Raw genomic sequence first — 13,706 nt, forward strand, 5'->3', positions numbered from 1 at the left:
GCAAAGAATCACTTAAGATTATATCACATTTGTTTTCAGAGCTGCAGTGAAAGCTACAATACTATACTGACATAGAAAATACAGTGCATTTGTCTAAAGAAAGCATCTGAAAGTTATCTGAGCTCCTCTCATACTCAAACACTGCACATGCACAGATTAAAGTATAATGCTCTGCAGCAAATGGCTTTCAGAAAAAAATATTTTCTATTTCTTAACATCCTACCTTCATAATTGCCTTCTAGGAGACCCAGATGCTCAAGAGCCTTCACAAATCCAACAATGATCACCAGTACAACAATCATTTCAAGTCCCTCCAAGTTCATCTTGAAAAATTATTCACGTAAAAGCATCTTTTCTCAGGGAGCGTCCTGACTTCAGAGTTAGACTTTAATTAAAAAGCCCTCCTAGCCCAAGACATGCCACACGACCAGATAAATACAATGCCAAGGAAGCCCAGCATATTCCCACCATAAAACATTTCTATTGACAGCAAGATGAACACAGGAATGTAAGGAAGTCAAATCTTACCATGTCTGCATCACTTGCCTGCCTGGATACAGATGTTTCAGTCTCTAAGGCAACAGAACATACAGTAACCACTTTGTTTTGCATTTCCTCTCAGTCACAGCCAAAATTCACCAAATCTGCCTGGTATCTGGTAAAGCCTGATGCTGCTTTTTCCACACTGAATTACAGGTTTAGAGAGATCCCGTGCTGAAACAACACACGGGGAAAAGTGCAAACACAATCTTTGCTTGATCCTACAGTGAACTTGAGCAAACTCAAAGCAAAATCATTTCATTTAGGAAATGACCCACTGCTGCATTTCCCCGTTGAGGGACGTCCATCTGGGTTCAGTTACAGACTGTTAGCAACACACTCGATTAGCTTGTTTTCCCCCACTGCAGACACATTTTACAGCAAATCCAGGCACCTGGTACAACAGTAAACAGGGTACGGGGAGACTTGTTAGGGGGAAATGCATTTTGAAGTTTTGGGGATGTGTGGGAGACAAAGGACCCTTGCTGGAGGTCAGCTGCGGCTCCCAGGGCGCTTTCAGGACGAGGGGAGGGCAGGGAGGAGAGCGGGGACGCTGCGCCCGGGGCCAGCACTGCGAGCACTTGGCGCCGCGCCGCAGGAAGCATTCCCACTGAAATTGCTCCCAGGCCCCTGGCCCTGGCACTTAGGGACAGGTTCTCTGAAGGACCCGAGCAACCTGACAGCAGATGCGAGCACGCCTGCACTCGGCTCTCCCAACCCGCTCCTGCAACCCTGGCCCCGTGTTCCAGCGGCTTCATTACTTGGCCTGCCGCGGGCACCTCTGGGGCACGGCCAGCGGCTGCACCGGGCGTTGTTCAGCTCGCCCCGGGGTCACCGGCTTTGGAAGCAGGCTGAGGTCACCTTACTGCCGGACTCACCCGGGAGCCTGAACTCTGACGGGCTGCTTTCAGCTGCTGCTTTTTAACCATTTGTGCGCTTCCATCTTCAAGTGATGTTCTCGTTACCACCGCCGGGATGCCCCCGTCAAGTTGTCTTTAGGGTTTAAAATCACTACGGGGAGCTGCGCACCGGGGCCATCTGTACGCGTGCTGGCTCACCCCGCCGGCCCTGCCAGATGGACCCCGTGCTGCTGTGTGCAGCAGAACCCGGCCCACAGACCCTTCTGAAAGCCCTACATGGTTTCTTGTTCCCTTCAGCAGTACTTTGCTGTGTTGTGGTGTCTTGCTAAAGACCTGAATGAAGCTCTGTTACCCGTGTGATTATTCCAATGTATTAATATTTCAGACGTACTCCTTCATTATTAATACAATTAACATCCTCAGCATCTACAGCTTTCGTCAGTATCCCATGCAAAAACAAACCTTGCGTTTTTCTCTTCTCCATCAAACTTTATCTGAGGACCTCGCAGCTCCCTCCCCAGTTTCTCACTGAGCCTGAACACCCCGCAGGGGAGGTTCAGAAGTTACTGAGGTATCAAATCCAATTACCACGGAAATGAAACCAGCTCTGGGACAGCCCAGACGGAAGGTATGATAACGCACAACAACAAACAATGTTTTAGTGCAGAAGGGAAAAGAAGGAGACACCACCTGATGGAAATGGACTGGGATGGAAGTGAAAAAGAAGGAAATGACTTAAGCCTAATTTTGGCCAAGTTTAAAACCTCTGCTCCTAAGTAAGAGTGAGATGAACTGGGGGACGTGATGCCAATAAGAATTCAAAATTAATTTTGGTTCTAGGGGATAACTCACAGGCTAGTGAGCTTGTACTGTTCTGTTTGCTGCTGCTGTTAGCTGAGCTCCCAATGTAACTGATTACCAACTAGGAATTTATATTTCTTGTCAAAAAACCTACTTTGTAGAAAATAAAATGCTCCTCAGAAATGGATTTTTTTTGACTTTGGCTGTGCTTCCAGAGCTGCCCAGCCTCCTGGTGTGGTGGGACAGCCACCCTCCCTGCCTGGGCTGGGGAGCAAAGCCCAAGCCCCACATCGGCCCGGGCAGGGCAGGAGCTCTGGCAGGGAGCTCTTGCACCCCAAAACACAGAGAAGGGACTTCCACAGGCTCTCCCTTCCTTTCGGGAAGCTTTCCTTACCGAATTATTGGTGTCTCTGCACCCCACTGCTCAGAAGCTCTTTGAAAGGTTTCCTCTTTTTTCATGCACAGCAATTTTTAAACCTCAGAGTGCTTCTCTGCTGTTGTCTGGCCAGCCCGAGCCACCAGTAAGTGCCTTTGGGGGCCGAGGGAAGAGGAGCCCACTCAAATATACTCCAATCAAAACTGATTTAGCTTGGACGTGCCAACAGAGCAAAGCTGCAGGCTGTGTGCTTCATGCTAGCTACCTCCTCCCAGCAATATATTGCATCTGTAACAAACTCTCAATATAATTCTCAATCACTCTTGTCTGAGCTTCAGCAATTCAAACTACTGACAGCATTTCTCTGGCTGGGCTCCCTGGGAGATGCTCCTGGAGATGCTCCCACACCCTGCTCTGATGTCGGAAAAGCTTGAACTGGTGCAGAACCGGGCATCCAGGGGGGCTGGCATGCGGTGTGCGAGGTGCAAGGCCGGCAGCACGGACGGACGGCTCATGGTGCTGCCCGCTTGTGCCCCAGTAAACACCGACAGATCTCCAAGCTAACTCTCACATGCCTCGGACAGCAGGGAATGGGAAATCTATCAGGAGAGCACCAAGACAGTCAGTTAATCTGTTAGTTAAATATTCCTGGGCAGCTAACCTCAAGGGCAAGTCTAAGGTTTGACCCCACTGTCCCGGTTTGCAGTCCAGATACCCTGTTCCTCTCATTTCCATCTGTGGTCCTCCCCTACACAAACATTTATTTATTTATTTATTAAACCTTGGGAACTTGGCCAAATCCAAAGAGGAGGAGAAGACCTGCTCAGCAGCACAGCAGCACTCTGGCCAGGGTAGGAACCAACAGAATTACATCTGCCAACACCCGCCAGCAGGGCAGAGCACTGCACATCCTGCAGCCTTTTGCAAAGCCCGTCACACGGCTGCCTCGGGGCAGGGATTCCCAAACCAATCCCTGTGCTTCTGCTCCTCGGGTCTCCCGCAGCTTCTCTAGACAGTAACCAGTTCTCTAGACAGTAGTCCTGCTGCAGCAGACTCCTGCTGATCCATCATTTTATTAATAGCATGATTACAGTATAAATATTTCATTCCGTGGTGTGTAGGAGGCTTCATTATGCCTCGGTATCTTTGCATGCACATCTTCTTTAAATACAGCTCTGTTAAAACTTATGGCAAATGTGTCAGCTCCAGCTCTTTCAATATTTCCTTTAATGCTTTCAGTATTTTCTCAAATGCTAATAATGTTAAATTCCAGGCCAATTTATTCAGTGAATAAAATCCACATCCATTTCTTTTATAATGGAGTCATACAAAAAGATGCAGTGAGAATTTAAGGCAGATGGGAATTAAGTCTTTGAAAAAATGACTGTTGTTATTTTCCTACTTTATTTGCTATGTAAGAAACAGTGTGGGAGCACTGGTTAGGTTTTCAGGGCAGTATTTTCACCTTTCAGTGTTTCGCCAGTACACTTGGCCACACACACACATTTTTTTTTTCCTCAGAGAACTAACCACATCCTTAATACAAACATTATTAGCACTGCTCAATGCTTTAACCCAGGACCAACCAGCAGTATGAAAGCTGAATTACACCTTTAATACAAGCAAGTGCCACTCTTCTGGTTGTACTCCATCCCATAAGAGGCAGTGCGAAACACTTGCAAAGTGTTGTAAAGTTTTACCACCCCCAGGGTCTGCTAGCAGCTCACACGTTTATACTTTATTTTTACAGTTCTGATCTCAGCAGCTCTGTGGGTTTCTCAGTTTAAATAAATGATAAAATATTAAATTAGGACATCTCGGGTAGAGAATTAATATTCAGGTGAACCCTGAGGAGAAATTTCAGCTCAAGTCACTTAAAAATTATGCTTTGATTAGGGTTCAATGATACCAGTGGTCTCCAAAGTGATTACAAGACCCACATTTACTTTCAGAGCAACGGTTAATTAACATCAGCACTGAACTTCTGGTTACAGCAAGGTGCATTTTCTACAGATGCTGTTTAAACCTGCCTCAGAAGTGAAATCCCATGACTTTGGGTGCGTGTACCCATGGCAGGAGGGTGCAAAATCAGTGGTGCAGAAGGGCTGCAGCCGCTGGGAGGCAGCAGCACCCAGCACCCGGCACCCCACCAAGCATTTCCGAGGGCACTGCTGTGTCCTGCACCCAGGCTGCAGGCAGGGAATGGGCTGCCCGGTGCGATGGAGAGACCCGGCTCAGGTCCCTGAGGCTGTGCTGGCAGCACGCAGCGACGTTCCCCAGCCTCCCACCCACCCGAAGCCTTTCTGCTCTCATGGATCTGGCACGGAGGGCAGATAACAGCGGGCACAGCACGCAGCCCGACCTCTCCCATTAAAATGAATTAATGTGTGAAGGTGACCTTGAAGCCTCCTTGTGTAAAAACCTGTCACTGTTCCAGAGGAAGCATGAAATCGAGGTGAAGACGGACAGCTGCCACAGGCTGGTACGTGCTGGTTGCAGAAGAGCTCACGGGTTCTCCCTTCCTTCCTGAAGCTTTAGTGCAACCGGGTACAGCACCCTGCTAGGGCTTCCGAAGGGCCTCAGCTCCCTCAGCTAAAGGACAAGGAGAGCCGGGCCAGAGCCAAACCAGCAAACACCACGACCGCCTTTTTGAACAAAAAAGCCCTATCTTTGCACACAACAAGATACAGATTGTCAAAAAAAAAAAAAAAAAAAAAAAAAACAGGATCTGTTTTCAGTCTTTAACTTAAAGTAATGTGAAGCGCTCACCTACCTGCTTTTATTTCAGCAAACCAACGTCACAGTGGCTAAATCCCGTGCCTGGATGGCAGCTGGGCCCTGCCGGCAGCCAGGCACGGTGCCACGCTCCCATCCCAAGGACTGGGTGCAGTGCGGCCACAATGCCGGACCTGGGGTTACTGCCATTCATTTATAAAGCTGCCTGGTAGCGTTCGTACATCAATTGCCTTCACTTTCTGTTTCTAACTATAACAATTTCATATCTAGCTCTCTTTACATCATTCAGAAAGCTTTGCAACTTGAGAAACCCACTGAAAAGCCTCTTCTGCACATACTTTATTGACCCATTCAGTATCTACAGCTGCTGGTGTCAGACATAGAATTGAGTTACCCACCAACGTTACTGATGAGCTGCTGATAGCACTCTGCTATCACCCAGACAGCTAGTTAATTTAATATTTAACCTGCATATTCAAAATATATATTCAGCCCTAATAGTCGATCGATAGCTTGAAGACAGATGCAACTTCAGCTTTCTGATTAGAGAAAACACTGCAAGAAACTGCAAGAAATAAAGCATTTCACAACAATGAGTGAAGCAATTGCACTTTCCTTCCAAAGGATAAAGGCAAACACGTTTAAGGGTGGAAATAGTTCTTTACGTATGACTGGTAGATATTGTTATTTAAATTGTGGAAGTTCACGCTTCAAACACCTAGGGTGAATCTTAATGCAAAAGAAACAACATAAAGCATCCAATATTGCCTACAAGTAGGTCGGCTCCCCCAGAGCTGATAATTAGTTGTTCAAAGCACTCGGCGTTTGATTTAGGTTTGTCCAGTTTATGGCAGAAGTCCAAAGACTGCTGGAAGCTGTGGGACTGTTCACAGGGGAGGCCCTGCCCTGGCCCAGAGAATCTGGGAAACTAAGTCTGTCCCGTGAGATGGGAACTCGGGGCGTGCTAGTGCTGGGGATAAACCACCAAGGAGCTGAGAATCCTCTGGTTTGGGAAGTCTCACCAAATATATCAGTCTTGGTGTACTTTTAAACTGGTACCAAAACCAGGGCCACAGAAATATCCTGGGCACCACCGCCTTTGTGATGCTTTCAGATCTGCCACAAGTTCCTGGTGATTCAATTTTACCAGCGAATCCAAAATACTGCTTCCTTTTTGAGGGAATCAAACCTTATACTCAATCCCTGCTCACTCAAACAGCAACTTCAGCTGATGCCATGTCAGACCATGCTCATTAAGACCTCAAGAAAGGTTATCCATTACTGGAGGAAAACAACAGATTTGTTTAGAGCCACTGTTCTGAAAGATGTCTCACATTTGAAGGCAGCCTGTTATATTTGCAGCATTTCCCTTTTATCGTAGCCCTGATCGGAACATTTAAGAAATGAAGATGCAACCTGCTGCTTGACAAGCAGGCTTAGCAGAAAGCTTCCTAGCTTGTCCTAAGTGTTGGAAGCACTCAGTTCTCTACAGCATTTTCCATTAGGGTTGCTTAGCAAGAAGACCTTTTCAAAGTGACTCAGTGGTGCATTTCAGCTTTCTCCCTTCTCTTTGCAGAAATTAGAGCTGTAAATTGAGCTGTGCAGGAGATATTAAAGTATGCCCTCTGCAGCTTAGCAGGTCACAGGAATTCACATCCCAGGCTCGCACACCACACAGTAATTGCACCGCCACGGCCCCGGGCTTTTTCCAACTGCTCAAAGCAAGGCTGAAGCAGAGCGCATGGTCCTGTACCTCTGCAGGAATGACAAGGCTGCACCCACCAGGCTGCTAGAGATGACTTATGGAGATAGATTAAAAAAATAAATATTTATAACTTGACTCAGGAAAAGGTGTTAACTGCCCATTTATATTTAAAGGACATAAATAGCAAGGAGGCAGAGAAAGTGCTGTAAGGGTTTACGGTGCATAACTAAAAATGCAGTGAAGCAGTGCCGAAGGAAGGCAGGGGTCTGATCCTGGTTTTCATACACAGGCAGGGCTCCAACTTAGACCCACAGAATTACACTGCCAGAGTACTCTGTATTTGAGCTAATGAAGATTTCCTGAAATATTCAATGAAGTCTACACCCACTGATGAGGGACACAAAAATGCACTTCATTGAGATCACTTACTGTCTGAGAGCGCTTTCGAAAGGCTGACTCACCTCTCCTTGTCTTGTGCCACTCTGCGCGAGGCATGCTTTGAAATGTGGGAGCGTGCGATGGAGGCTCTCTGCTGCAGATGCCTGAACAAAATCCCAGGGAAACGAAAGACCTAATTCCATGCAGCGAGGCTCAACACACGTCCCTCCAGCGTGGGGGAAACCTGAATGCAGTGTTTGATCTTTTTTGGTACAGAGCAGTGAATGACACGGGGCCCCTAGAACATTCTCTATGAACATCAGATGAAAAGTGTGCAAACACTGTCAGCAACCCTGCTTTACACATATCTTACAGAGGAACTGGGCTATAGTTTGCTGTGCCAACTGCTGGTACGGGGCTGCAGGGAAAAAGAGGCTATCAGTCTCCCAGAAAGAATGCACTAACTAGGGTAGCTTATTTTTAGGTCCTAAGAGACTGCAAATAACTAAGATATTCTGTACTGAATAATAATTCCTTATGAAGACAATGTTTCTGTTTTTTCTAATGACAGCTGTTCAATTTCTTAACACACGGAAGGCAAATCATGTCTTCAGAGTTCAGAAGTTGACAAGGAATTAACTTCTAAGTTAAAGGCACGAGAGAGGCAAATCATTCAGGGTTTCCTCACTCTCGCGTTCTCCCTGGGGGTTACTCTGAGCAGCCACATTTGCTGCTTGGAGGCAGCTCGCAGGAGTGAACAAGGAGATGTGAGGAAGCACTGAAACCCTCATTATTGCCACAAACTCCTGTCACAAACACAAGCACCTGAGGGCTTAGACAAACCTTCCCCGTCACAGCACCGCAGGCTGGGATCTCTTTGCTACACCCGTTCACAAGGAAAGGAGATTTCTTCTTCCTCACAGCCATGTGCTGCTGCCTCGGCCACCCGGCACTGCTCGGGATGCACACGCTGCTGCCTGCTGCTGGGCCAGGCCCCAGCTCCACCGAGGTGTCCCAGCACCTCCAAGGTGCCCCAGCACCTCCAAGGTGCCCCAGCACCTCCAAGGTGCCCCAGCTTCAGGTTCCCCACTTCCCACGGGGGAACCATGTAACACCACCCGTTTTCCTAAAGTTGTCCTTAGCACAGCAATTGTCACTGAAAAAACACACATTATTTATTTAATTCAAAACAGACACCAGAATCAGACAGGATGAAGGTGACAGGAAAGGAAAGAGAACTAAATCTGATTTTCTCATTTCTAAAACCAAACTCAACAGGCTTCAGAGAGCCGATGGACTCACAACCCTCGTGTAACCTAACAGCACTGGGCTAGACACAGGACAGGGAACTGCAGGGACTCTGCAGCCTTGCTTTTATGCCGCACAGTGGGTGACACATTTACCTTCAAGCTCCCCTGCTTTGTCATGGACTGATTAACTTGAATTCTAACACAAACCCCACCTTCTCCTCCCAAAGCAGTGGTTGGCACATCTCTAGCGGCACTAATACCTGTCTGATAGGCCAAGTGCCATTTCCTGGCCTTGGCTAAATTACAGACAAACTGTTAACTCAGAGTGAAAATCTTTTGCATTTGGTGAGGCAAAGTGTAGTGCTTCCATACACGGTGCTTATAGTTAAGACACTTATCAACAACCAAGCTTTTCTGAAGCACCTAAGTGTGTCAATGTGCAAGGCTTGTTGACACTTCTCATCTCAGACCAAATCCAACAATAGAAGATCACTTCTAGTGATCTCCAACAGATACATACAGGCAACCAGAGGATCTAGAAAAACTGTAAAGACCAAGGAAATCATGTTTTGTCACAATGTTGGATCACAGTGGCAATTTACTCACCTGTTAATGGCTCTAACGAAGGAAGAGAGACAAACATGACAGGGCTATAGGCAGAGCTGCACACTGCAGTACCAGAGGGAGATGCTTACAGAAGAAACGAGTTACTGATGGGGTACTTGAACTCATGGAAGACAATATGCTGCACCATGGAAAAGAACAGATGCATTGTCTTTTAGGGCCCCTCTGCACAAGAAAAGACAAATTTTAAAGAGATCGAAGCTGATGTTTTGCATGTATGAGACTGTCGGTAAGTGGCCAACCTACCTGCTGCCCGAGGCTTCACAGACAGGCTGCCTTATGGCCACGCTTTCCAGGTGCAAGGCACAACACTTTTCTCGGTGTGCAGCATTTGTCTGTACACTGCTACACATTTTCCCCATGGCAAAATATTGCATTTATTGCAAGCACACCACTGGTGATCCAGACACTGATAACAGCTTGAGCGGCATGAGCGCACGTGCAGCTGTGCCTCAGTGTTTTCCATTTTTACTGGAAGTGACACTGTGACCGAACCAGAAAGCAGATGGGCAGTAATGGGATCGTTTCCAAACGTCGCCGATATCCATTGGTTGTAAGGATGTTGCCACGCAGGAGACAGTGGCACCAAAATCTTTTGTCTTACATACTCTATTTTCCACCTTTTTAGAGAGGGATAATTTCAGACTTAGAGATGCTGAAAGAGATCTGAAATACAGGAACCTACCCGAAGCAAAGCTGAGCTAGCAGGATGAGGAGGTCTAACAAACCAGGGACTACCTGATTTAGTATTTCTGGAGGGAATCTAAACTTGCTGTCAGGAAGGAAGGCACCGTCACAATTAGCTGGCAGGGTTTGCATTCCTATTATGGCTTAACTTCAGGGGATAGTGTTGCACCAGGGCTATGAGGTGCCATCCATTCTCCTCAGAAGACTAGCAATGGTGCTGTGAACTAAATAAATGTCATCCCAGTATAGGAAGTCTTTTTCCCCTCACAAACTCTGGTGTAACGTTAGTCCCCTTGTGAATGGGACTGAAGTTCTGTAAAACCTGTCCAGTGCTTGAGAAGGACACAGGTATTTACAACTGTACTTCATGACAAACATCAGAACAAACCAGATTTGTTTCTGAGTTTGGCAAGAACTGAGCTGTGTCTGTCTTCATGACGTGGCATTTAATACACGTGTGTGCACTGAGAAAGAAGTTATTTTAAAAGCCTGTGTATCCCCCAATACAGAAATGACTGCTGAGCGTTCAGCTTACACCTCAGGGAAGAAAACGTTTGAAGAACAGATGGTAAAATGGGGTTCCAACAGAAAGTTCCAATTTTTACATAAATTACTTAACAGAAATCTTAAGAATAACTTGCTTTGTCTTTCAGACACTTGTTATTGCCAGATCCATGTTGTGGGCTTCATAAATCAGTGGCTATCTGGGAACCCTGACGTACGTACCTCTGTCCGTCATCGGTAGAAACATACAGAGAGAAAGAGAAAAGTGATTTCAGGGAGAATTCTTTTGTCAGGATGCTTCTATTTATTTTTTTTATTTGTGACACAAGGAACACGTTGTTATCATAGAATCACAGAATGGTTTGGGTTGGAGGGGACCTTAAAGCCCACCTAATTCCATCCCCCTGCCATGGCAGGGACACGTCCCCCAGCCCAGGCTGCCCCCAGCCCCATCCAGCCTGGCCTTGGGCACTGCCATGGATGGGGCACCCCCAGCTCCCTGGGCCAGGGCCTCACTGCCCTCAGAGTAAAGAATTTCTTTCTTGTATCTAATCTAAACCTACCCTCTTTCAGTTTAAAGCCATTCCCATTTGTTCTCTCTCTACACCCTCCTGACAAAGAGTCTCTCCCCAGCTCTCCTGTAGGCCCCTGGGGGTACTGGAAGGCCGCTGTACAGTCTCCCAGGAAAAGGAACATTGAGAAATAATGCAAAGCAATGCAAGATAGGAACAAGTCTCCAGAAAACAAAACCAAACAAAACATTACCACCAAAAAAGTGCCCTGTTTTTCTCCTACACAGTCTATTTCACGCCAAACTTAAGCCATTTAACTCCGAAGCACTAAGCATCTCTACTTTGTGTGGAAAGGCATTTGGTTCCAGATAGGAGTTCTGTTGCATGCGAGATAAGCTGCTTTAGCAGCTACTGAAGTGCAGTTGAAAACCAAAAGTAGCCTGAGGTTTTCTCTCTTTTTCTTTTTTTCTTTTTCTTTTTCTTTGCTAAAGTTGGTTACTTTATATTTCAGCTGAAGGTTAAAGGGCAAAGCATTTCCACTGCCGCATTACTGCTGAGGCACTGCCTCAGTGGGTATCAGTGCGGTTCTCCACCTAGAAAGGCCCCGGGGAGTTGACTGGCATTTCAAGGGCCGGAATGGCTGAGCCTGCTCAGAGATTTCAAGTACTCTGTTCTTCAGCATCTTGCATCATACCGGTGCTTTCAAGACCAAGCCTACCAAACACATAAATCTACAGTAGGAAAAGCATGAAATCCTGACTCTGTGGCTAAAGCTGAGCGAACAATTCTATCTCATATTTCCTTTGATTCAAAATCAGAGAAGTCTATAGGCATGAACGCAAGCACGGTCTCCAAACCCGTGGGTACCTGAAGACCTGTAGTAAAAGGAAAAACGCTCAACACTTGCAGTACACAGTGGTTAAACCACCACTGAGCAGCAAAATTCTCTTTATGAATAAATATAGCCTTTATAAATACTGTTTTGATATTAAACAGAAGAAATAAACTTACTCATTTTTCATACAAAAATTACAACTATCTCAAAAGTAGGAATCCACCTCACCTCTTCTCTCCGCTAAATTCAGCCTTGTTGCTTTCCCACTGCTGATATCCCAAGAACCTGCTGGACCAAGTCTCATCTCAAGCCTCTCCTGCCTACACTTATCCAGGAACAGCAGGTTCCGACTTGTTCCCCTTCTTACTGAAACAATGACGATGAGGATTTTGCCATCAACATAAAGGTATAAAGGACAAACTAAAGGCTGTCACAGCAGATTTCAGAGTGCAATACCACAATCGATCCTCAGAGCACAGCCCACCAGCTGAGCTGGGGTAAGGCTTCCCATAACAATTTGCTTTCCCACAAAGGCATCCCACGTACACATACTCCCAATGCTCCTTGTTTCAAGGCCTGTCAAGGTCTAAACCTACAGTGCAGCTTTCTACTGACACCACACAAAGGAGTTACTGCTGAAGATGGCTGCCAACCCCAGTCTTCTGTTTTTCAGGATTCAGTTTGCTTAAGGCAGAATATTTTAGTTTGTATGCTAAAGGTTAGCCCAAGGGCAGCAAAGGAATACAGCTCTTCTTGAGAGGCTTACAGAAGAGGTATGTTTTTTAAAATGAAATTCTAAACCCTATTAAATTCTACCATGGTGCTGATTTCTGAGATATACGGGGGTAAACAATAGCTACATTTGGACTGCATTTTCAAAAGCAGTCATTTTTACCTTAACTCCTAAACCCCTCAGCATCATTTTGGCAGTCAATGTAAGGACCATATTGCATGCTGTGACCTGAATATTAATTTTGACTCCAGTGGCTCTACAGAAGGTTATTTTTTTTCGTGCACTTCTTTAAATCTGAGCTTCTTTCCAAAATGCCACTTATAACTTAGATTACATCAGATGTTTATTTTTAAGGCATTATTTTTGATTTATCAGTATTCATAGTCACATCTATTAACTTCTGACATGCTTACATCTAAAAAGCCTTGGAAGAGGCATTTATACATTTCAAACAGAAATGCTGAAATACAAGCCTGCCTTTTATTGCAATGAGACATGATGGATGGCTCTTTCACATCTAACCCCTCTCCCATTAATAGTTCCAGAGCGCCTTAAAATATGAGGAAATACTACATGGCCTTGTTACACTACAGCATATTTTTTCCCATTGATAATGTGCAATGTGCCTGATTCATAGTGATCCTTATCACTCTTGGAGGCAATGAATAAATTGGTTAAAGTATGTGGGGACTGCTCCTTGTGCACAACTCCCTGGGCAGAGTGATAAGGGCATCTAAGGAGTGCCGAGGGGCAGTACAGTTGGGTACCAAAGGTAGGGTTCGGAATGTTGTGTAAGAAAAGGCACAGAAAGGTTCCGCCTGTAATGACAGAACCAGTGGTACATACGTGCTTTACAGGCTGATCAACTGCTGCGGAGGAAAAGAATCTGCTAACCCAGGTTTTGGAAACCTTTTCTTAAACCAAAAATGGAAAGTTGGAATCAAAAGGCTTGGAAAGAGTTGAACTCAAAGTGAAACCTTTCTTTGTGAATCGTTTATTCTATACCAAGGGCAGAGAGTAAGCTAAGGTGTGACACTGGTAGCCAGAAGGTGTTCAAAACTGGATGTGAATGCATATTGAGGAAGTTACATCTAATACATCTAAAGCAACAGGTGAGCACAACCAAAGCCATGCTAATCTTTCAGAAGAATAAATTACAAATACA

At 45.8% G+C, this 13,706-nt stretch overlaps 1 protein-coding gene across 6 annotated transcripts in view; it reads right to left on the bottom strand.

Annotated features, from left to right (window-relative positions):
- KCNIP1 (potassium voltage-gated channel interacting protein 1) overlaps window positions 1-13,706 on the bottom strand; it is a 375,943-nt gene that overhangs the window by 114,758 nt on the left and 247,479 nt on the right. The window contains exon 1 of one of the 6 annotated variants that reach the window (XM_066977094.1): window positions 529-794. The exons of 4 other annotated variants lie outside the window; for them this stretch is intronic. Coding sequence is in view for 1 of the 2 variants with exons in the window: in XM_066977092.1 (XP_066833193.1) it covers window positions 224-323 (100 nt within the window). In the remaining variant the exon portion in view is untranslated. Of the gene's footprint in view, window positions 1-223; window positions 474-528; window positions 795-13,706 lie in introns of those variants that run through there. One more of the 6 variants, XM_066977092.1, reaches the window with a different exon arrangement.

This window comes from Anser cygnoides, chromosome 14, assembly GCF_040182565.1.
Source record: "Anser cygnoides isolate HZ-2024a breed goose chromosome 14, Taihu_goose_T2T_genome, whole genome shotgun sequence".
Classification (NCBI taxonomy): Eukaryota; Metazoa; Chordata; class Aves; order Anseriformes; family Anatidae; genus Anser; species Anser cygnoides.